Source organism: Oncorhynchus keta, chromosome 8 (genome assembly GCF_023373465.1).
Source record: "Oncorhynchus keta strain PuntledgeMale-10-30-2019 chromosome 8, Oket_V2, whole genome shotgun sequence".
In the NCBI taxonomy this organism is placed as follows: domain Eukaryota; kingdom Metazoa; phylum Chordata; class Actinopteri; order Salmoniformes; family Salmonidae; genus Oncorhynchus; species Oncorhynchus keta.
Window position 1 is genome coordinate 20504351 of NC_068428.1, and position 22645 is coordinate 20526995.

At 40.9% G+C, this 22645-nt stretch overlaps 2 protein-coding genes across 4 annotated transcripts; one reads left to right on the plus strand and one right to left on the minus strand.

Moving 5' to 3' along the window:
- Positions 1 to 7: 7 nt before the first annotated feature.
- On the minus strand, positions 8 to 5347 carry rmdn3 (regulator of microtubule dynamics 3). The gene is made up of 12 exons (XM_035775034.2): positions 4297 to 5347; positions 3945 to 4122; positions 3681 to 3821; positions 2425 to 2755; positions 2193 to 2295; positions 2042 to 2102; positions 1877 to 1952; positions 1616 to 1693; positions 1392 to 1490; positions 1222 to 1275; positions 1018 to 1098; positions 8 to 922 (listed from the first exon to the last, which is right to left on the minus strand). Exons 1-12 carry the CDS (start codon positions 4490 to 4492, stop codon positions 839 to 841), a joined length of 1482 nt encoding a protein of 493 aa, XP_035630927.1. The 5' UTR covers positions 4493 to 5347; the 3' UTR covers positions 8 to 838.
- A 12638-nt stretch (positions 5348 to 17985) lies between these two features.
- On the plus strand, positions 17986 to 22428 carry LOC118386976 (cdc42 effector protein 3-like). 3 transcript variants are annotated; one of them, XM_035775038.2, is made up of 3 exons: positions 17986 to 18195; positions 19832 to 19907; positions 20024 to 22428. In XM_035775038.2, exon 3 carries the CDS (start codon positions 20101 to 20103, stop codon positions 20716 to 20718), a length of 618 nt encoding a protein of 205 aa, XP_035630931.1. In that variant the 5' UTR covers positions 17986 to 18195; positions 19832 to 19907; positions 20024 to 20100; the 3' UTR covers positions 20719 to 22428. The 3 variants fall into 3 exon arrangements, with proteins under 3 accessions (XP_035630931.1, XP_035630932.1, XP_035630929.1); XM_035775039.2 differs by having other exon boundaries at positions 19832 to 19885; XM_035775036.2 differs by lacking the exon at positions 19832 to 19907 and having other exon boundaries at positions 17987 to 18195.
- The last annotated feature ends 217 nt before the right edge of the window (positions 22429 to 22645 follow it).

Genomic DNA, 22645 nt, shown 5'->3' on the forward strand with positions numbered 1-22645 from the left:
ACAACTGTCACAGTGAAAGATTAAAGGACTTTATTTTACCAGGTAAGTTGACTGAACACATTCTCACTTACAGGAATGTGTATATGAATGTTAAGCAATAACTTGCCCTATTGAAACCAGCAAATGGAGGAATATAAATGCCAAGTAAACGTTATCTTTAACAAACAAATAAATAATCAAAAGGTAAACATTTTCTCAAACAAATCAAAGGCAGCATAACTCTGGAATTAAATAAAGTAGACAACCTAAGGGTCCATGCTTCTAAAAAGCTATTACATGGACTTAAGACTGGACTTGTGCTTAGGTCATTGAAACATTACGCACTAAATCTTTAATAATACTAATCTTGCTATCTATAGGAGCTGTGAGGCTAAAGGGGGACATGTTTTGATCCAATTTGATTTGACATTTAGGATAGGTTGTTAACATTTATCACAACACCATCTAAACAACGGTAGGGCTTATGTTTGTACAGGGGAATTAGTCCCGATCTAAGTTACTCTCCACACAATGCACACATTTGGTCAACACTAGCAAGAAACAAACATGCTAAATTACAGTAGTACCGGTTAGATGAAAGTGCTTTGAAAACATAGCATAGTAAGTGAAGTGAAAGGCAAAGATCATTCTGAAAAAAGGTACTTACTCCAATTGAGAGGTCATGTGACTGCAATATAAATAACTCACTCCATATCGATTCAGTGACATAGGAAGTTGAATATCTACTTGGCGTACTGAGGAGAGACAGTTGTCGGTAGACGTTTCTACTACTTGGGTGGCCTGTGATGAGCGGACTAGTTTGCCAATGGCCATCCAGTGGCAACTGCTGTGTCCTGCCCTATTTGTCCCCACCGTCAAGAGAGAGCTCAGTCACTTTGTCAATCAAGGCTCCCAGCTCTGCCTCCAACTTGGCACTATCCTCCTAAAGAATGAAAAGAAAGGTAAGTGCTGCCTAGCAAAGTCAACCCTGTGTGCACAGTGAGTGCTCATCTCCATCTCAAAGGAATGTCTGCTTACCTCACTGGAGCCACTAGGCATCTTCAATGCCAACAGGGCCCAGTTTTTGGCCTCTGACACATTCCCCAGCTCCTTGTGACACTAGAAATCAAAACCACCAAGAGAACAATCAGATGATCAAAAAAGTTACCTTTTACACTAGTTACAAAACTGGAGAAATCCACTGTTTAATTGATCTTGTCTACAGAAGTGCATTTCCAATACCTTGGCGATGTAAAGTCTCACTGTCTTGGAGAATCCTGGGTTCAGCTCCTCTGCCTGAAATCAAACAAGGTGGAATAAAAAAATAAAACTGACAAAACATTTAAATGATTTTTTCCCCCTTCTGTATAGAGGCTAGCAGTCGATTTGGCTTTGGGCAACTGATTAAGTACCTTGAGGAAGTTTCCAAGGGCGTCGTCGAGAGTAGATGTTGGTGGTTTGTCATACAAGGCAGCTGCCGCCTTCCTCTCCAGCCAGCCAAGAGTGGAAACCTACAGAGGAAAAAGGATAGGAAACACGTTTTAGTAAGCATAGGACTGGTTGTATGGCTGTTGTTTTTCAGTCAAGTCCCAAGATAAGAATGGGATAATTGGGATAAAAAGCTTGTTCAGCTTACCTCATAACACCAGCGCCCCAAAAGGTAGAAACACAGTGGGTCATCGTCCCTAAGGGCAATCGCTCGGTCTAAATGCTCCTAGCACAAAGGAAGGGTGAATAGTGCATACAAAAGTCACTTTCATTGTTTATCGTTTACAACATTTTAGAAAAGTGCAGATCTTGACATTCACAATTGTTTTCTGATATAGATTACACTTTATGAACGGAGGACTTGGATGACTATTCCAATAGGATTCTGAATAGAGTAACAAAAACACACCTTTAGAATGTGACTGCTTTTCAGTTTGCTATGCATAGTCTCATATTGGGAGGTAAGGCCTGTGAGAACAGCAAACCTGTGGAGTATTGAAAGAGATTAAAAATATATATTTTACCATTTTGCAAAGGGTCAGCACAACATCTCTGATGGTTTTCAGTGACTCACCACTTGTGACATTCCGCATTCAGGCCATTCTTCTTTAGTGCAAACTCTGCTTCTTCCCGACCTGTGGAGAATAGATCAAAGGTCAAAAGCAAACCATCTGACAGTGCATGTTAAAGTGAGAGTTCACTACAAAATCAAATGTTTTCTTTACCTTGTTCTGCATAAGACTTCTTCTCCTGCTTGTCCTCGGTAGAATCATACATGTCACTGTAGGCACGGGCCAGGCGCCATAGAAACTCCCTGCTGTCGCCATACTGGTATCACAAAAAAAAAAATATGACATGGAGCTAGACTGAACAAAAAAATATTTTAACTTCAGCAACATGAAAACAAAATTTGCCACAAAAGATCCACATTCTCAGACTCCTTTCATTTGGACTGACCTGTAGCTTGTTGGCAAGGAGCAGATGGAAGCCCTCTGCCTTCAGCCTAGCGTCACCCGTATGAAGGATATCACTCTGGGCCAGGAGTAATGCCAACTCCCCACTTGGCACTTCAGCCATCACCTCCAACATCTCCTCCTCATCGTCATCTTCATCTTCCTCCTGTGGTTCCTCTCCCTCCTCCTGGGAGTCCTCCTGGCGTAGAGTGATGGTCGTGGCACAGCTCTTGTCCTCATCGGAATCCTCCTCCGGCTCTCTTTCTGCCTCCTTGTCGGTCTCCCGATCCGTGTCCCGATCCGTGTAGTCCGACTCAGCGTTGGCGGTGGAGTACCTGAGACAGTATAGGCAGACAGTTAATGTCACTACAAAAGTATAGTCCGCAAAAATGGTGTTGTTCTGTGACCCAGGAAACAAAACGTCAAAAACATTACATAGGTAATGTTATGAATATGAACACTGTTTCAAACTTGTAAAAGTTGCACATTAGTTATGTTTAATAAAAGTGAAGATTTTATGTCGCAAAATCATTGCGCATCTTGTGTAATTTCCCTAGCAATGTTCCGACATTGCCATGTTTCACCTTGGTTACTTTTGTTGCACACTGCCTCACAGAACTATGTGAGATCAGTGCTCATCCTTGCATAAGCTCAAGCAACACATTACTGATCCTTCACTGATCCAGTTGAACCACAAAACAAAGAAATGTTTTAACCATATACAGTGGTTCTCAGTTAATCTAAGACATTTTGGCAGGTGTATTTAGGCTACATCATTATTTTATCTGCTAGCCAAACTAAAGACAGCATATCGTTTTCTAGATAATACAGCTCACAAAACATTTAAGGTCACGACAGCTACATAAAGCGCTGTTCTGGCATCTGAGAAAAATCCATTTAGTAGCTTTCAATAGCTTTTTATCTTGTATTATTTCGGATTCCTCAGATCCGGTACATACCTTGCTTTGTGCGTAACAACTGCAACCTCATTGCTGCTAGGGGAAATTACCCAAAATGCACTATGATTTCAAAATTGTACCTTTGCTTTAATATTTAATGTGCAACTTTTACAAGTTTGAACCACACAGTGTTCTTATTCATAAAATGAAGGAATGTAATGATGTTGAAACTGTTGTTTTCTGGGTCACAGAATGCCTTTTCTGAAGCCTTTTTTGGTGGGTGGCTCGTGGACAATTAGCCCTATGCTCATGTTCTTACAATGCTATTTATCCCAGTAATTGCAGTCCATGCTGATCTTACCCTCCCTCGCTGGTCTCTCCTCCATACACGCCTTGACTGGCAGAGAAATAGATGGAGCTGGAGCTCATGGAGTCGGTGCGTTCCCGATGGCTGATGATGTGGCGGCGTCTGCGTGCCCTCTGGCTATCCTCAACACCCTTCCTGCACAGAGCAGCAAAGAGACATTCAACATACATGTCTTGAACAAAAGACACTGAACAAAAAACCTGATATATCCTAGATTCAGTGTCCACTTGGTGAACCCATGTGGCCACCACCACTCACTTGACATCCTGGATAATCTGCTGGGCGATGTCCTGCAGGCCAGTCCTGAGCTCAGCCACCTCGAAGCGGAGGGAAGACACACAGGTCAGCACCTCATCCAGTTGGTTCCTCAGCTCCACCTGCTCAGGGGACAACCCCTGCACCACCGCCTCCAGGGCCTGCTGCTGGGCCACCACCTCTGTGGAGGGACAAACAGAGACAGAAGAAATATAGCTAGGTTGTCTGGGGGGCGCTGTATAGACACACACCATTGCAAAGATACTCATTACACACGCACAGACAGCTAGACACACACACAAACGGACATAAATCTCAGATTATGCTGCTATGCCATGCAGTGTTTACCACCTACCTTGTTCAAGTGACTCAATCTGAAGGGCTGTTCCATCTGGGCTGTCTATCAAATACTCAGGGGGGTTAGTGTGGAGTAATAATGTTTGAGATCTTCTTCTACTAATTTCTTTGTAGATTATTAATGTAATCAAGCCTACACCCGCGGTGGCTCCGACACCCAGTCCTATCATCCAATTTCTCCCTAACGGCTTCATGTTCTGCCAAATTGGGACCTTATCAACTTCTTTAGATATCTTATTTAGCTTTTTGTTTGATAATTGCCTTGGTCTATTGATACATTTCTAGCTAGCTAGCTAGATAAATTACTTATAGGGTAACTGGCAATAACTTTCTGTCCGTCACGAAAACCCTCATGGTAGCGATATTGATAACCTTAGCCACTTTTGCTTTCGAAATGATCTGACAGCTAGCTAGCTTACTAGCATAGATAGAGTGAAATAAACGTTGAATTTTAAGGTTAGCTAGCTATCTTGCAATCAATAACGCCAAGCTATCTGACATCTTTAGCTTTGTTAATCAATATTTAGCATTTGCTATAAATAAAATAAAGCTTTGCTAGCAAGAAATGTTAGCAAGTTAGGAACGATTAATATCGTCACCCTCGGTTCTAGCTGTCAAATCAAGACGCTCGCATCGTGGTACTACTGACAGTGTGACGACTCGCAATCGTTTCAGGAAAATGCTCTTAAATTATCTCAGCTAGCTACCTACTCTATTCCCGCCTGCTGATAAGATACGTTTAATTGGTATAATGTAAGAACAGTAACCTTAAAATGCCACATTCGCTTGCATTTCGATCTGTGCGGAGGGGGAAGATAAAAATGCCGGACTCCATGAAACGTGTCACATATGAATAATTCCGTCGAGAAACTATGTTTCCATAAACGTTACTAAAGGTCTTTGGGAGATTTATTTTGCGACAAAATTATGTTTCCCAGCTATTTAAATTATCATCACCAAACATCGGTTTTATGATAGGCAAGGTTCTTGCAAGTCAATAATAATTTTTGTATTTATCATGTAGGCTACTTTTCCAGTGTAACATTTGTTTGTAGCACATTTGATTGAACTAGACCAGGGCAATCCAACCCTATTGCTGGAGAGCTACCGTCCTGTGGTTTTTGCTCCAACCCTAGTCTAGCACACCTGATTCTAATAATTAGCTAGTTGATAAGAAATAGTTTAATTAAAACTGGAGATGGAGTGAAAATCTCCAGGAGGTTAGCTGTCCAGCAAAAGGGTTTGAGAAACCGCAAAACTAATTTGGTGAGTGAAAATGGATCTAGGAAAACATGTTATTCAATATCTTTCGGGTTTTCCAGTAATATTTCCTCAGCACCCGAATGACAAGTTCACAGACAGAGTTAACAATCTGTCATTTTACTGTAGCATAGCCTTAAAGGATATTAAAGATAGTGTCTGTTGACTTGTCATTTTAATCAGTGCACAAACCACTCACCCAGTTAACTCTATCATCTGAAGCAACCACAGAGCGTTATTTTTCCACAGCGACATCAAAAAGTCCATCTAGAAAGTTTTTTTTTTTTTTTTTTTTAAGGATGCATAGATACTCATCAGCACACTATTCTGCCTGGTCACTAGCCTATTTCTATTTTCATCATTGATTTATGCATATGTTGAGAGCGACATGCAGTGGTGGAAAAAGTATCCAATTGTCATACTTCAGTAAAATGTATAGTTAGTTACCTTAATCAATAGTTACTCAAGTAAAAGTAAGTCCCCTTGTAAAATACCACTTGAGTAAAAGTATTTGGTTCTAAATTTACTTCAGTATCTAAAGTAAAAGTATAAATCATCTCGAATTCCTTCTAATAAGCAAAGGTGGCACCATTTTCATGTTTTTAAAATGTATGGATAGCCAGGGGCCACTCGGACATCAATTACAAAAGAAACATTTGCGTTTAGTGAGTTCACCAGATCAGAGGCAGTGGGGATGACCATGTGTTGTCTTGATAAGTGTGTGAATTGGACCATTTTCTTGTCCTGCTAAGCATTCAATATGTAATGAACTTTGCTGTGTCAGTTAAAATGTGTGGATTAGATTATTTTATTTAGGAATGTAGTGAAGTTGCCATATATATTTATAGTAAAGTACAGATGCCCCAAAAAGTACTTAAGGAGTACTTTAAACTATTTTTACTTAAGTACCTTACACCACTGGTGACATGTATGTCTGCTACAATGTGTTTTATTTAACTACAGCCACACAATTATCTCAATTTAATGTAAACATGTGTTGTGGTATTTCTGCAATTTGTGTAAGAACTAATTGGTCATAGCCATAGCAAATGAGAAATGTCAGTCCAAATGCCGAATTGCATTTGGGAGGTCATTTGAAATTTTGCCTTGCATTGTCACGGTGCTTTAGGAGACTGGTCCAACAAGGGTTGGTGGTGAGTTTTCAGACCCATCCATAATAAACTACTTATGAGCCAGAAAGACATTTGGAAACAACTTGTGATGAATTTAAATAATTTACTGTTTTTTTAAGAGCTCAGAATCTACAGAATGTGTAGTCTAACAAGTGTTTTATTAACATGCCTTCAAAGGGCAAACAAATGCCCTAGTGTTACTTTGAGTTTTTTTTATGAATTTACAACAAATACCCAAACACCATAGTGTTTGTTTATAAAGCCTTTTGTCTGCCATGGATTTGCAAGGCACATACTTTCTATTATGATGCATAATAAGGCAAATAATAACTAGATAATTGCATTTACAGTTGGGAGTACCATGTGGATGAGCCTCCCTGGGTGACTCTGGAGAAGCTGGGCTTCTCTGCAGCGACCATGACAGGTGTTGGGCAAACACTGTTGTGGCATCTACTGTACACAAGCACACCATGTGACAGTCATTACACAAACCACTGGGTGTCACTGCTGCAACAAGGCAGGAGTATTTTCACCATAGTCGGTCAGAATTGTACTACTGCATGACTGTGTTTGATTGGAGGGGTGTCCATGGTCAGTGCTAACTTTGGTGAGGATGTATTTTTTTTTATCTCTAATGTATGTCGGTGTCATTTTATTGTTGATAATAGAATATGACGTGGCTACAGTACTGATGTCATAGTGTGCCTTCAGAAAGTATTCACCCTGCTGGACTTTTTCCAGATTTTGTTAGACTGATGGATTTTAAATGGATTTTGTCACTGGCCTACACACAATACCATATAATGTCAAAGTGGAATTATGTTTTTAGGCATTTTTATAAAATAGCTTAACATTAAAAGCTGAAATGTCTTGAGTCAACTATTCAAGTTATGGCAAGCCTAAATGCATTTAGGAGTCAAGGTTTGCTTAACTTGCATAATTTGCATGGCCTCACCCTGTTTGACTACCTCATCTCTGTACCCCACACAATTTTCTGTAAGGTCCCTCAGTCGAGCTGTGAATTTCAAACCGATTCAACCATATAGACTAGGGAGGTTTTCCAATGCTTCACAAATAAGGGCACCTATTGGTAGATACATTTAAAAAAAAAAAAAAGAGACATAATTACCCCCAGTCACTACAAACATAAATGCGTCCTTCCTAATTCCGTTGCCGGAGAAGAAGGAAACCACTTGGGGATTTCACCATGAGGACAATGGTGACTTTCAAACAGATTTTAATGACTGATAAGAGAACTGAGGATGGATCGACAACATTTTAGTTACTCCACAATTATAACCTATTTGACAGAATGAGAAGGTAGGCTTTACAGATTTTTTTTCAAATGTGCATGCTGTTAGTCATAAGGCACTAAAGTAACACTGCAAAAAATGTGGCAAAGAAATTAACTTTGTCCTGAGTACAAAGTCTTATGTTTGGGGCAAATTCAACACATGTCACTGAGAACCACTCTTCATATTTTCAAGCATAGTGTTGGCTGTATCATGTTATGGGTATGCTTGTCATTGACAAGGACTAGGGAGTTTTAGGCTGAAAAGAAACCGAATAGAGCTAAGCACAGACAAAATCCTTGAAAGGTTGGCCTGCTTTCCAACGGACACTGGGAAACAAATGCACCTTTCAGCAGGACAATAACTTAAAACACAAGGCTAAATATACACAAGGTGCTTACCAAGAAGACAGTGAATCTTCCTGAGTGGCCTAGTTAGTTGAGACTTGAATCTGCTTGAAAATCTATGGCAAGACATGAAAACGGCTGTCTAGCAATGATGAACAACCAACTTGAAAGAGCTTGAAGAATTAAAAAGAATGTGGAAATGTTGCACAATCCAGGTGGGCAAAGCTCTTAGTCTTACCAAGAAAGACATACAGCTGTAATCGCTGCCAATGGTGACTCTATGTATTGACGCAGGGGTGTGAATACTTACAGTATGTAGATGAGATTTCTGTATTTCAATAAATTTGCAAAAATGTTTTTACTTTGTCACTATGTGCTCGTGTGTGTAGATAGGTGAGAAAAAATATATAAAAAAATATATAATTTGAATTCAGCCTGTATAACAAGGGGTGTGAATATACTTTTGAGACATTCAAACAAATTGAACAATGATGTAGCTACATTCACTATTGCACATAGTCCTCTGTCACCTCTGTTGCACATTTGGTATCATGTATTTTAAGACATCAGTAAATCACAAAATAAAGTTACCCCAGTTGTGTTATTGTTTTCTCATCATATGCTGTTTATTTATGACTGCAATGTTCCAATCTATTGTATTCCTCTTGCATACCAGTGGTAATTGTGTAAAGTGGTTTGTATCAGTGGCCCGAGGCTCTATATGCAGATTTTGTTTTTACAAGTTTCATGTGAACCTGCCACAGAGTTGAAGGGGGATGTTCATACTGTTTCTGTCGGTTAAAGTCATCAGAGATGGAATTAAGGTTCACTGGCAAAGTAAGTTTTATTATTGGCTGTTTTCTTGCTCTCTCTTCACAGCTCACAATACCAGTCACTGACAGACGTAAACTAGAGATCTTAGCCGATGAGTAACATCCCTTATTTGGCTACAACAGGTCTAAGGTGTGCAAAGTGAGTGTCTGCCTCCCATATTGCTCTGTGCATTTTTCGCAAGCTTCAGATTAATTTACCATTTGTCATCTTCCTTCTGCTGCAGAGGGGAAATGCTTATGGAATCTGAAATAGCCTGGTAGGCTATTTCTCAGAGGGGATCATAACCTGAGCATGTTAGTGAGATCTGTGCAACAGACTCAGATCAACAGCACAGACACACATTTACCCCACCACACATGCCACCAGGGGGTGTTTTTACAGTCCCCAGGTCCAGAACAAATTCAAGGAAACGTACAGTATTATACAGAGCCATGAGTGCCTGGAACTCCCTTCCATCTTATATAGCGCAAGAGAACAGCAGACCTGGTTTCAAAAACAATTAAAGCAACACCTCACGGAACAATGCGGCAGGGTAGCCTAGTGGTTAGAGCGTTGGACTAGTAACCGGAAGGTTGCAAGTTCAAACCCCCGAGCCGATAAGGTACAAATCTGTCGTTCTGCCCCTGAACAGGCAGTTAACCCACTGTTCCTAGGCCGTTATTGAAAATAAGAATTTGTTCTTAACTGACTTGCCTGGTTAAATAAAGGTAAAAAAATATATATATATTAAATGCCTCTCCCATGTGACATACGTGTACTGACATGTACAGTGCATTTGGAAAGTATTCAGACTTTTTTCATATTTCACAGCCTTATTCTAAAATTGATTATATCTTTTTTTTTTGCTTATCTACACACAATACCCCATAATGACAAAACAAAAACTTTTTTTTGGACTTATGCAAATGTATTAAAAACAAAATGGAAATATTAAATTTACATAAGTATTCAGACCCTCCACTCAGTACTTTTGTTGAAGCACTCTTTGACAGCAATTACAGCCTCGAGTCTGCTTGGGTGTGACGATACAAGCTTGGCACACCTGTATTTGGGGTTTCTCCCATTCTTCTCTGCAGATTATCTCAACCTTTGTCAGGTTGGATGGGAGTGTCGATGCACAGCAATTTTCAGGTCTCTCCAGAGATGTTCAATCAGGTTCAAGTCCAGGCTCTGGTTGGGCCACTCAAGGACATTCATTTACTTGTCCCGAAGCCACTCCTGCATTGTCTTGGTTGTGTGCTTAGGGTCGTTGTCCTGTTGGATGGTGAACCTTGTAACTGAGGAACCTGTAAACAGAGTTAGGGTAATGTGGCTGTATTGTCTTTAATGAGGTCACAACCATGAAACAAAATGGACTGGGTCGTAGCTGGCTTCTCTACTGACCGTTTCCACATTCTCCCGAATAGGAATATTGTTAAATTCTCAAATTCTGGGATGTAGTAGAATTTGTCGGGAGAGTTCCTTTGTTCTACTGTGACCCCCTCTCTCCCATATTGCATGGTCAGGGAGACTGTCTCTGCAAGGAATTTACGAAATGGTTGCAAAGTCAAACTGTAAAGTAAAAAATTCATGACACTACCCACAGGGCGAAGACATCAGGGCCCATATTCACAAAGCGTCTCAGAGTGATAAACCAGGATCAATTTACTTTTTTTAGATCCTAATTAATATGATTATATGGACAGTGTTGACATGATCTTAAATCAGCACTCCTACTCTGACACACTTTGTGAATATGAGCCAATTGATTGATATTCTTTGGAGAGACTGCATGTTCTTCAGGTGTGAGGAAAATGGGTTTGTTTGCATATTCGATCAACATGATGATGCAAGAAATCCTTATCTAATGATTGTGAGAAGCAAACCGGGTCTGGAATGCAGGTCCCCGCACCATGTGTACATAACAGGCTGACTTTCTCTTAGAAATCAAGGTGTTCAGCTAGTAATTTACTAATGCAATTATTTCTGAGTATTTGAAGGGTACATTTTTCCACTTGGTCATGGACTGGAAAACCCTAGGACCAGACTCATAATTTGCTGTGCAAACCAAAATGTTGTGTGCCTTCCAATGCACGATTCAGAAACAAGCATAACAGTCTATAATAATGCTCAAATCCACAAGTTGGCAAAGAAAAGGAGAAAAAGATAGATGCGACAATTGATGCACCATACCATGATGTATTGTAAAATAATCTGAGTTAGTGTTTATAGCGTACTTACTATTCTAGTGAGAGATTTATTAGATAATTCACCCTCAGGACTATCATGGCAAACTGAACATTGTGTCTCTGAGTGGCGTTTTCCATTTCAATACTGAAGGGATTGTGCAAGCTGAGGTCGCTTCTTACAGACGACAGGCGCCATGGCTCCACATGGCCAGGCGAGTTTCAGTTGGACCTGTGCCATAGAGACTGGGTGTCAGCATAAATTAGTCCACGTCCACATTAGTCCACGTCATTTCAACGTGGATAATTGGGTAATATTTGGTTGAGAAATTGATCAATGAGATCACAACCTGTATTCATGGGGCGGCAGGGTAGCCTAGTGGTTAGAGCGTTGGACTAGTAAAGGTTGCAAGTTCAAATCCCCGAGCTGACAAGGTACAAATCTGTCGTTCTGCCCCTGAACAGGCAGTTAACCCACTAGGCCGTCATTGAAAATAAGAATTTGTTCTTAACTGACTTGCCTAGTAAAATAAAGATAAAAAAATAAAATAAAATCCACTCAAAGACAGCCAAAAGTTAGTTGAATATCCAATGGATTATCACTATGCTTTCAACCATCTAAAAGCACAACCAAATTCCAATGGAAAAACAATGTCAGATTTTTAATTTAGTTGTCACCCAAATGTCTGTCACTGTGTTTTCAACCATTTTTAAAAGCACAGCAAAGTTCAAATGAGGATACAATGTTAGATATTTTGTTTATTTATACAACAGATTCATATGTTATCACTGTGCTTGATCTAGCACATGGCCTGAATTGCAGTTGAGATTACATTAAAAGTACATGGTGAAAGTGATCAATGCCGTTCGAGACTGCGCAAATTATTACAGCAATTGTTGAGACCTCCACAGACCTGCGATGACCTATGCATGCTATCTTGAACATGCATGCTTTATACGATTACATAAGGAGAAAGTTACACTGAGTGTACAAAACATGATGAACGCTTTCCATGAAATAGACTGACCAGGTGAAAGCTATGATTCCTTATTGATGTCACTTGTTAAATCCACTTCAATCAGTGTAGATGAAGTGGAGGAGACAGGTTAAAGAAGGATTTGAAACAAGCCTTGAAACAATTAAGACAAGGATTGTGGGTGTGACCTTCAGAGGGTGAATGGGCAAGACAAAATATCTAAGTGCCTTTGAACAGGATATGGTAGTAGGTGCCAAGCGCACTGGTTTGTGTCAAGAACTGCAATTCTGCTGGATTTTTCACACTCAACAGTTTCCCGTGTATATCAACAATGGTTCACATCCCAAAGGACATCCAGACAACTTGGGAAGAATTGGAGTATTGCATTGGCCAGCATACCTGTGGAACGCTCCCTGTGGATTCACTTCTCCATCTCAAACAAAAAACAAAGTTAAAGCATAGGTTTTATTTGATTTAGTCCTATACTTTAACTTTGGTTCTTGGTTAATATGGAGACGTGAATCCAACATATAAATGATTAATTTGTAGACAAACTGGAATTAAAGCCAGACTAAGTCAGAGCTTGAAACCCTAGGCCTCCTGTATTGTTTATTTTTAGTTGAATTGAAAAAATAGCTGTTGATTACATTGCAAATGCTATATAGCCCTAAATGGCATCATTCATGATACTTGAGGGATAAAGTATGTTCACATTTCATATGCTCTGTTAAACCTACTGTTATGAATGACTTTGATAGCAACAGTGAATATATTTTGTTTTACCTAAAGATTGCTCAACAATCATTCTCACAATAGCAAATTGGTAATAGTCAACGACAAATACAGTGCCTTGCGAAAGTATTCGGCCCCCTTGAACTTTGCGACCTTTTGCCACATTTCAGGCTTCAAACATAAAGATATAAACTGTATTTTTTTGTGAAGAATCAACAACAAGTGGGACAGAATCATGAAGTGGAACGACATTTCTTGGATATTTCAAACTTTTTTAACAAACCAAAAACTGAAAAATTGGGCGTGCAAAATTATTCAGCCCCCTTAAGTTAATACTTTGTAGCGCCACCTTTTGCTGCGATTACAGCTGTAAGTCGCTTGGGGTATGTCTCTATCAGTTTTGCACATCGAGAGACTGAAATTTTTTCCCATTCCTCCTTGCAAAACAGCTCGAGCTCAGTGAGGTTGGATGGAGAGCATTTGTGAACAGCAGTTTTCAGTTCTTTCCACAGATTCTTGATTGGATTCAGGTCTGGACTTTGACTTGGCCATTCTAACACCTGGATATGTTTATTTTTGAACCATTCCATTGTAGATTTTGCTTTATGTTTTGGATCATTGTCTTGTTGGAAGACAAATCTCCGTCCCAGTCTCAGGTCTTTTGCAGACTCCATCAGGTTTTCTTCCAGAATGGTCCTGTATTTGGCTCCATCCATCTTCCCATCATTTTTAACCATCTTCCCTGTCCCTGCTGAAGAAAAGCAGGCCCAAACCATGATGCTGCCACCACCATGTTTGACAGTGGGGATGGTGTGTTCAGGGTGATATGCCAAACATAACGTTTTGCATTGTTGCCGAAAAGTTCAATTTTGGTTTCATCTGACCAGAGCACCTTCTTCCACATGTTTGGTGTGTCTCCCAGGTGGCTTGTGGCAAACTTTAAACAAAACTTTTTATGGATATCTTTAAGAAATGGCTTTCTTCTTGCCACTCTTCCATAAAGCCCAGATTTGTGCAATATACGACTGATTGTTGTCCTATGGACAGAGTCTCCCACCTCAGCTGTAGATCTCTGCAGTTCATCCAGAGTGATCATGGGCCTCTTGGCTGCATCTCTGATCAGTCTTCTCCTTGTATGAGCTGAAAGTTTAGAGGGACGGCCAGGTCTTGGTAGATTTGCAGTGGTGTGATACTCCTTCCATTTCAATATTATTGCTTGCACAGTGCTCCTTGGGATGTTTAAAGCTTGGGAAATATTTTTGTATCCAAATCCGGCTTTAAACTTCTTCACAACAGTATCTCGGACCTGCCTGGTGTGTTCCTTGTTCTTCATGATGCTCTCTGCGCTTTTAACGGACCTCTGAGACTATCACAGTGCAGGTGCATTTATACGGAGACTTGATTACACACAGGTGGATTGTATTTATCATCATTAGTCATTTAGGTCAACATTGGATCATTCAGAGATCCTCACTGAACTTCTGGAGAGAGTTTGCTGCACTGAAAGTAAAGGGGCTGAATAATTTTGCACGGACAATTTTTCAGTTTTTGATTTGTTAAAAAAGTTTGAAATATCCAATAAATGTTGTTCCACTTCACGATTGTGTCCCACTTGTTGTTGATTCTTCACAAAAAAATACAGTTCTATATCTTTATGTTTGAAGCCTGAAATGTGGCAAAAGGTCACAAAGTTCAAGAGGGCCGAATACTTTCGCAAGGCACTGTATCATAGCTAGGCAGGGCTGGGCTTGGTTAAAAATCTGAATGAGAGACCAAAAGATAGTTGTAGATACATTTTCCAGTAGGAGGTGCTGCCCAGTCTATTGTTTGTTGATTTCTGATAGTGTATATAATGTTAAAAATCTGACGTTGTTTTAAACATAAATTCATATCCCAAGATGGCATAGCAGTCAGACGTCCTTTGTCCTTGTCTTGTCGTGTCCCATATATATATATATATATATATATATATATACACCTTTCTTCGCATATCTTTTATACATTTTCTTTTCCAAAAACTCAACTCCAAAACACTCTCCTGCAACCCACCTCACCAATTTAAAAAAAAAAGAAAGAAAAGGTATCATTTACCTCAAATCTGAAATCCACAAATAAAGCTAGCCAGAAGCTAGCCAGTTTACTGGCTAACGTTAGTATTCAGCTAACAACTGTTTGTGGTCATCAGCTATCCTTTAGCTCGAAAATCTATCGCTAGTTTTGTACAACGTGACTCAGACTAGAACATACCGGATCTATTTCTCTCCATATCCCTGGATTTCAACCGCAAGGTCTGGACATTTACACCTGGATCTCGCAGCTAGCTAGCTGCTATCCATTTGACTATTGGCTTACGTCGATCCCGGAGCAAACATCAATTATTCCGGAGCTAGCCAGCTGAAGAGCTCCATCAGCCACTTCTGGGCTACAACCACCTATCCGGACCCGTTTTTACTGCCAATGCGGAGCCCCATCGGGCCTTCATGATGGCACTACCGACGTTATCTGCCCGAGGGAGTTCTCCAACTGGCCCCTCCTTTGCGACATTACCTGAACGCCCATCTGCGGCCCGCTAATCGTTAGCTGTCTTATCAGCTGCTATCTGAATAGATCTATCGGACAATTTTTCTTGGATCACTATAACTATATCTATTTTTCCAATTGTATTGATCCCCTCTACCACACGGAACCCCACTAACCTACCGGTGGAAATGCAGGAGGTGGCAAAAAACAGACCTCCATCCTATGCTAGCTTGTTACCGATGGCCCGGCTAGCTGTCTGAATCGCTGTGACCCCAACCACTCTCACTACTCACTGGACCCTTATGATCACTCGACGAAGCAAGCCTCTCCTTAATGTCAATATGCCTTGTCCATTGCTGTTCTGGTTAGTGTTTATTGGCTTATTTCACTGTAGAGCCTCTAGCCCTGCTCACAATACCTTATCCAACCTTTCAGTTCCACCACCCACACATGCGATGACATCACCTGGTTTCAATGATGTTTCTAGGGACAATATCTCTCTCAATCACTCAATACCTAGGTTTACCTCCACTGTATTCACATCCTACCATACCTTTGTCTGTACATTATGCCTTGAAGCTATTTTATCGCCCCAGAAACCTCCTTTTACTCTCTGTTCCAAACGTTCTAGACGACCAATTCTCATAGCTTTTAGCCGTACCCTTATCCTTCTCCTCCTCTGTTCCTCTGGTGATGTAGAGGGGAATCCAGGCCCTGCAGTGCCAAGCTCCACTCCTATTCCCCATGCGCTCTCTTTTGATGACTTCTGTAACCGTAATAGCCTTGGTTTCATGCATGTCAACCTCTCTTTCGTGTCGTCTGAGATTCCCAAAGATTGGAAAGCAGCTGCGGTCATCCCCCTCTTCAAAGTGGGGGACACTCTTGACCCAAACTGCTACAGACTATCCTACCCTGCCTTTCTAAGGTATTTGAAAGCCAAGTCAACAAACTGATTACCCACCATTTCGAATCCCACCATACCTTCTCCGCTATGCAAAATGGTTTCAGAGCTGGTCATGGGTGCACCTCAGCCACGCTCAAGGTCCTAAACGATATCTTAACCGCCATCGATTAGAAACAATACTGTGCAGCCGTATTCATTGACCTGGCCAAGGCTTTCGACTCTGTCAATCACCACATCCTCATCGGCAGACTCGACAGCCTTGGTTTCTCAAATGATTGCCTCGCCTGGTTCACCAGTTACTTCTCTGATAGAGTTCAGCGTGTCAAATCGTAGGGTCTGTTGTCCGGGCCTCTGGCAGTCTCTATGGGGGTGCCACAGGGTTCAATTCTTGGACCGACTCTCTTCTCTGTATACATCAATGATGTCACTCTTGCTGCTGGTGAGTCTCTGATCCACCTCTACGCGGACGACACCCTTCTTTGGACACTGTGTTAAACAACCCTCCAGGCGAGCTTCAATGCCATACAACTTTCCTTCCGTGGCCTCCAATTGCTATTAAATACAACTAAAACTAAATGCATGATGTTCAACCGATCGCTGCCTGCACCTGCCCGCCTGTCCAACATCATTACTCTGGACGGCTCTGACTTAGAATATGTGGACAACTATAAATACCTAGGAGTCTGGCTAGACTGTAAACTCTCCTTCCAGATTCCTTTCACAATATCCAATCATTACAGACCAAGTCAAGCTGAATTTGTTTACTGTATTTATGAATCATCGAGCTGGGGTGGCACACACATAATTGCAAGGTATGCATAAAACAACAGGATATTGCATCTCATTTTCATATTCTAGACTTAAGATCCGTTGATTGATGTTTATACACTACAGGCAGGATGTCCTCCCTAGCAAACCTCACCAAACATCTTACTCATTCTATTTCTGTAGTGTTATATCAAACTAGAGTATTCTGACTTGCTCCATGCATCCCATACTTAGGTTAATGACACACTGGGTGCCGATAGCAGCCACGATGCAACATGATTCATAATAGATTCTCCACAGTTTTTGTTGTATTCCACATTTGACAGATAGGAGCAGTTATGTTTATTTTTAGAGAAAATCTCAGAGGGAAAATGTTTACATAAACAGTGAGTTTACTTTTTTTTTTTTTTTTTTGTATTTTGTGGTGAATGCCTGGTGATCAGAAGGTAGTGAGGGATTTTTATTTGTCCCCCCCAATCCCACCCCTTCCTATACATGTACAGTAGACCTAAGTAAGTTCCATTGGAAAACCCACACCCTATAGGAAGAGATGCTTTGGCTTCTTCCCCAGGAATTCACCAACCCATAGGGCAAGTGATACAGTAACATCTATCACTGCCCCCTTTCCCTACCTAACTTGAAGAAACGCAAGCAGTGTAGAGTTCACATGAGCGTCACGCTTCTACAATAAAAGGTGATCCTCATTTCTACAGCTTATTTGGACTAGAGAACTACCCGAGAGAAGATAGTCACAGACACACAGACAGAGATTCATCAAGGGGGAGGGACTGGAGGTTTATCACTTCATACAAACGCCCCACAGACACAGGTGAGCTGATAAGGCTGTCCGGGGCGCTCATTCAAACACAGAACGTCTGGAGAGCTGTGTGTTCTAACCCAACCGAGAAGAGTGAAATATATTGAGTGAGCATAAAGTTGCCTCAGGATATAAAGACAAGACACAGGTAAACTTTCAAGACTTTTAAGCAATAAGTGAATGAACGCCATGCTTTAGAAAGAAAGGTGCTATCTAGAACCTAAAAGGGTTCTTCTGTTGTTCCCATAGGAGAACGCTTTGAAGAACCCTTTTTGGTTCCAGGCAGAACCCTTTTTGTTTTCAGGTAGAACTCTTTTTGGTTCCAGGTCGAACCCTTTCCACAGGGGGTTCTACATGGAACCTAATAGGGTTCTACCTAGAGCCAAAAAGGGGACAGCCGAAGCGTGTACAGTAAAGGTTTTTCCTCACTACAACTTGATCAAACAGTGTGGCCTATACATGGCTTCAGTTAGTGGTTACCGTGTTGACTTTGTCAGTGGAACAACTAACTTTCCAAAGAAAGTGTTTATTTTAATCTGGAAACAGCATAACAAGTTGTCAGTCCTACTGTATTTGAATCATACCAGCCACCTCAGCTTACCTGAGGAAGTATCTGACACAATGTCCACATAGCTGCAGTAAGTAACTAACCACTATCAAATATCCCGATCTCTGAGAAACCTTTAAAAGCCACATACAAATCTTAGATAAATAATTGGGTCTCCATTGGAGCTAATTTGTTGAGGATCCATAATTGGAACTATCATGAATTTTGTTGAATCTTGTACTAACTGTACAGAACTGTACAACTTGGATTTCTGCATTGTCTGAAAGATAGGGAAAATTCCTTAAAAGCAGCATATTTGGGGGGGGTTGACTAACAATACAAGCAAGACAACATAACCTTCACATTTTAGACAAATTAAGAAAGTCCCTAACCAGTTTGTCTTCCAGTAAACGTTTTCCTTAGAATTCCCAACTGTTGTTCCATTACAGGTATATGAATAAGAAACACTAACCTCGGGGGGAAAAAGATGATCTTTCCAATCTTTAATCTGAGTGAAATGTGGAACTACCAGTTATAACAAGCCATGATTGCAACACATCTCAAAAGTTCAAGCAGCTTTAGACACATATGGTGTGAACCAGTGGAGGCTGCTGAGGGGAGTACGGCTCATAATAATAGCTGGAACGGAGCAAATGGAATGGCATCAAACACATGGAAACTTCAGCCATTACCAAGAGCCTGTCCTTCCCAATTAAGGTGCCACCAACCTCCTGTGGTGTGAATGATGACATTGAGTGAAATCAAATCTAATGTAATCATAAAAAAAAAATAGAATTTTATGCTTTAAAGTAATAAAAGCAAGCCTTCAAGATTACTTATTAACAAACTAAGGTGCCCCAGTGTTCACGTTCCAGTACAAGAGGTCAGAGGAGGCTGGTGGGAGGAGCTTTAGGATCAATGTAATGGCTGGAATGGAATCAATGGAACGGAGTCAAACACGTTATTTCCATGTGTTTTGAGTGTTTGGTACCCTTCCATTGTTTCCATTGCAGCCATTAACATTGAGCCCCATCCTCTTATAGCTCCCCCCACCAGCCTCCTCTGTACGAGGTTGTTTAGACTTTTCCCTCTATGAGACAATTAATTCAACATTCTTTAAGCCTCAACTCTTACTAGATGAACCTTTGTGCAGCAAGCTATGTGTGTGAAGTTAGAAGAGTATTACAGTGTGTTTGCCTTGACATGCACAATAAAAACTGGTTCCTATATTATACAGTCACTGCTGCAGGAACCAGTCCATAAATGGACCCATCTCAACCCGGAATTCAAGGTCATGGCAAATTTTAGCAAAGGTTGGAATTTGGGGTGTATCTATGAAATGCCAAAATGAAAAATAAACTATGGAATGATTATCAGATAATTACAAATGAGTTTTCTCTATCTATTTTGTTTGTCCTCACAATTTCAGAGTTGCCTAAAGGCCAACTAGACCCTTCAACTGAGTGACCTTGAACTCACTAACTGACGTTACACACAATCAAGTCAATGCCTCTGAAGAATTCCCTGTACTTAAAATCGGCCACGATGCGCTGGCCCCGCAAGCAGAAGCGCCGTGAGCTTCTGTCAGTCAACATGATCAGCCTACCACTGGGCGACTTCCGTCACCTCTCCCACATCGGATTGGATGCCCACGGTGATACCTTCGGCGACCTCGCAGCCTTTCACCGGACTGGTAGTCTTATCCTCCACAGCTCTCAAAGCCACCAGGACCTCTACTGCAAAGGGACCTCCCCAGCACCACCCAAGCCCCCACGACTCCTCAGCCCAGAAGAGATGGATGCACAGTCCGCTGAAGCCAGAACCCTTCCCCAGGCTTTCAGGCACAATAAGTGCCACTCCCTGCCTTTACTGGATGATGTGGAGGTGGTGGAGCATGACGGGTTGTACCAACGAGAGGAGGTAAAGCAGGAGCAGGAAGAGGAGGGAAGGTTAACTATGGGTCCGGATGGATTTGAATTGAATGCGGCCCCCCAGCAGGTTCCTTGTCCCCTAGTGGAGGCCTCTCCAGTGGTCGAGGAAGACTCATCTTTTGCCCTGAACCTTGACCTGGGGCCATCCATACTAGAAGATGTCCTGCAGGTGATGGACCAGCTTTACCAGTGAGACTTTGAGAAGGGTGCCCCTCATACATATGATTGTAATATATTTTGTTTTAAGGGCCTTTCAAGAAACCCAAGATACTGTACCAGACACTATACATAGGGAGAACTCCAAACTCCTTCCTTTCTAATGGGAATTGAAAGAAGTTGTGCCATGGATGGACAAATGGTCTGAATCATTGTCAATTGTCAGGATGCTAATTGGCACAATTGTTTTCAATTACTGCCTACATAGAGGACAGATTGTGTAATATTTCCTTCTTTTGGATGCAATATTATATAATTAGAGGGATGTGTCACATCTGGGTCAACGCATTGGACATTTACCCTTCTCAGGTGAAAGTTCTGTGAGCCAATGACACCACTCCACCTGGGTCATGTGACCTAATGACAGACAATGTCACATATTTGTATCTAGAGGAGAAATGTTGTGAAAGGGAAGAAAGACAGACTGTAAACTAAGAGACAGGGCTGTGAGACAGACATTTATGACTGAAGCTTGTCTGACAACTTCTGTGGTGAAACACTGAAAGAACACTGGTTGCTAATGAGAACTAGCTCTCCCATAGTATATAAGTTCAGCTACAGTATGACTCACTCAAGTGTATACGTATAGACCTATCTCTTGTTTTTCTTACCAAGTACTCAAGGGGAAAGTTCACTAACAAACCTTTATGAATATACTACTGTATACGTCTTTATGACATGGTTTATGGCTTGACTGTGAATAGTATCAGTCTATAAAAGTTTCTTCGGAAAAGCAAAGATCACCAACAATCCTTTTCCCATATCATAATCTGTTAGACTAAAGTGGAGCATGAACTCTGCCCAGCACAATGAAAGCACATTGTGTTTAAACTCTATAGAATAAGCTTTCATTTGTGAAATAAAAAACAGAAAGGTAAGATAGTGCTTACTTTTTGCATCTGAGCCACTTTATTCTTTAACATCACTCTGCTTCCTCCTGGTGGCCCATCTTGTAACAACTATCACATCCATTTGTCTTTCTACACCACCTGAAGGAGATATTTCACAGCCTTATATTGGCTGGTATGTGCATCTTCAGTACTTCATGGTCCAATGGGTCAAAGTCCATTTTTTAAATATATTAGTTTTATAAATCTCCCTCAAGCTTTTTGACAGAAACTATCAAGAATAATCGAGAGCAAATTACAGTTGAGTACCTAATTGTTTTACTTGTTTTTACTAGGGACCACAACGCTACTTTGCCCCATAACAAATATACATTGAATACGATCTATAGTCAGTATGGCCATCCATGTTATTATTGTGCTTTCTTTATTTATCACACTCATTTCACTCCCTGTATCCTTTGTAATATCCTCCATTTTGTTTCCTCGACTCTTGGGATTCATGCAAACTCAACAATGGGACTGAGGCACAACCACCCCAATTATTGTGTTCTGCATCTGTGTGAGAGAACATGAATCAGCTTGTTGTCTGTGGAAGATACACTGTGTTTACCCACAGCAAACCCATTCAAATACACGGCTGGTCTCAAAAAGTCCGCCTTTTTGAGCAGACTCTCCTTCACAGGCTTGGTAGAAGCCTGGGCACGGCATAGGTTGTCAGAAAACCAACGCTGTTCCAAAAACATCCGTTGTGAATGTTGGCATGGCCATTTTATTGGAATAATTCATCCAGGCTACTGTCTTATGGGTTGGCTTAAATAAAGGTAACTGATGAAGGGTTATTGTACAGTTTTATTGACTCATTGTATTGGTCACATACACATGGTCAGCAGATGTTAATGTGAGTGCAGTGAAATGCTTGTGGTTCTACTTCCGACAGTGCAGTAATATGTAACAAGTAATCTAGGAATTCCACAACAACTACCTAATACACACAAATCTAAAGGGATGGAATAAGAATATGTACATATACATACTGTATGGATGAGCGATGGCCGA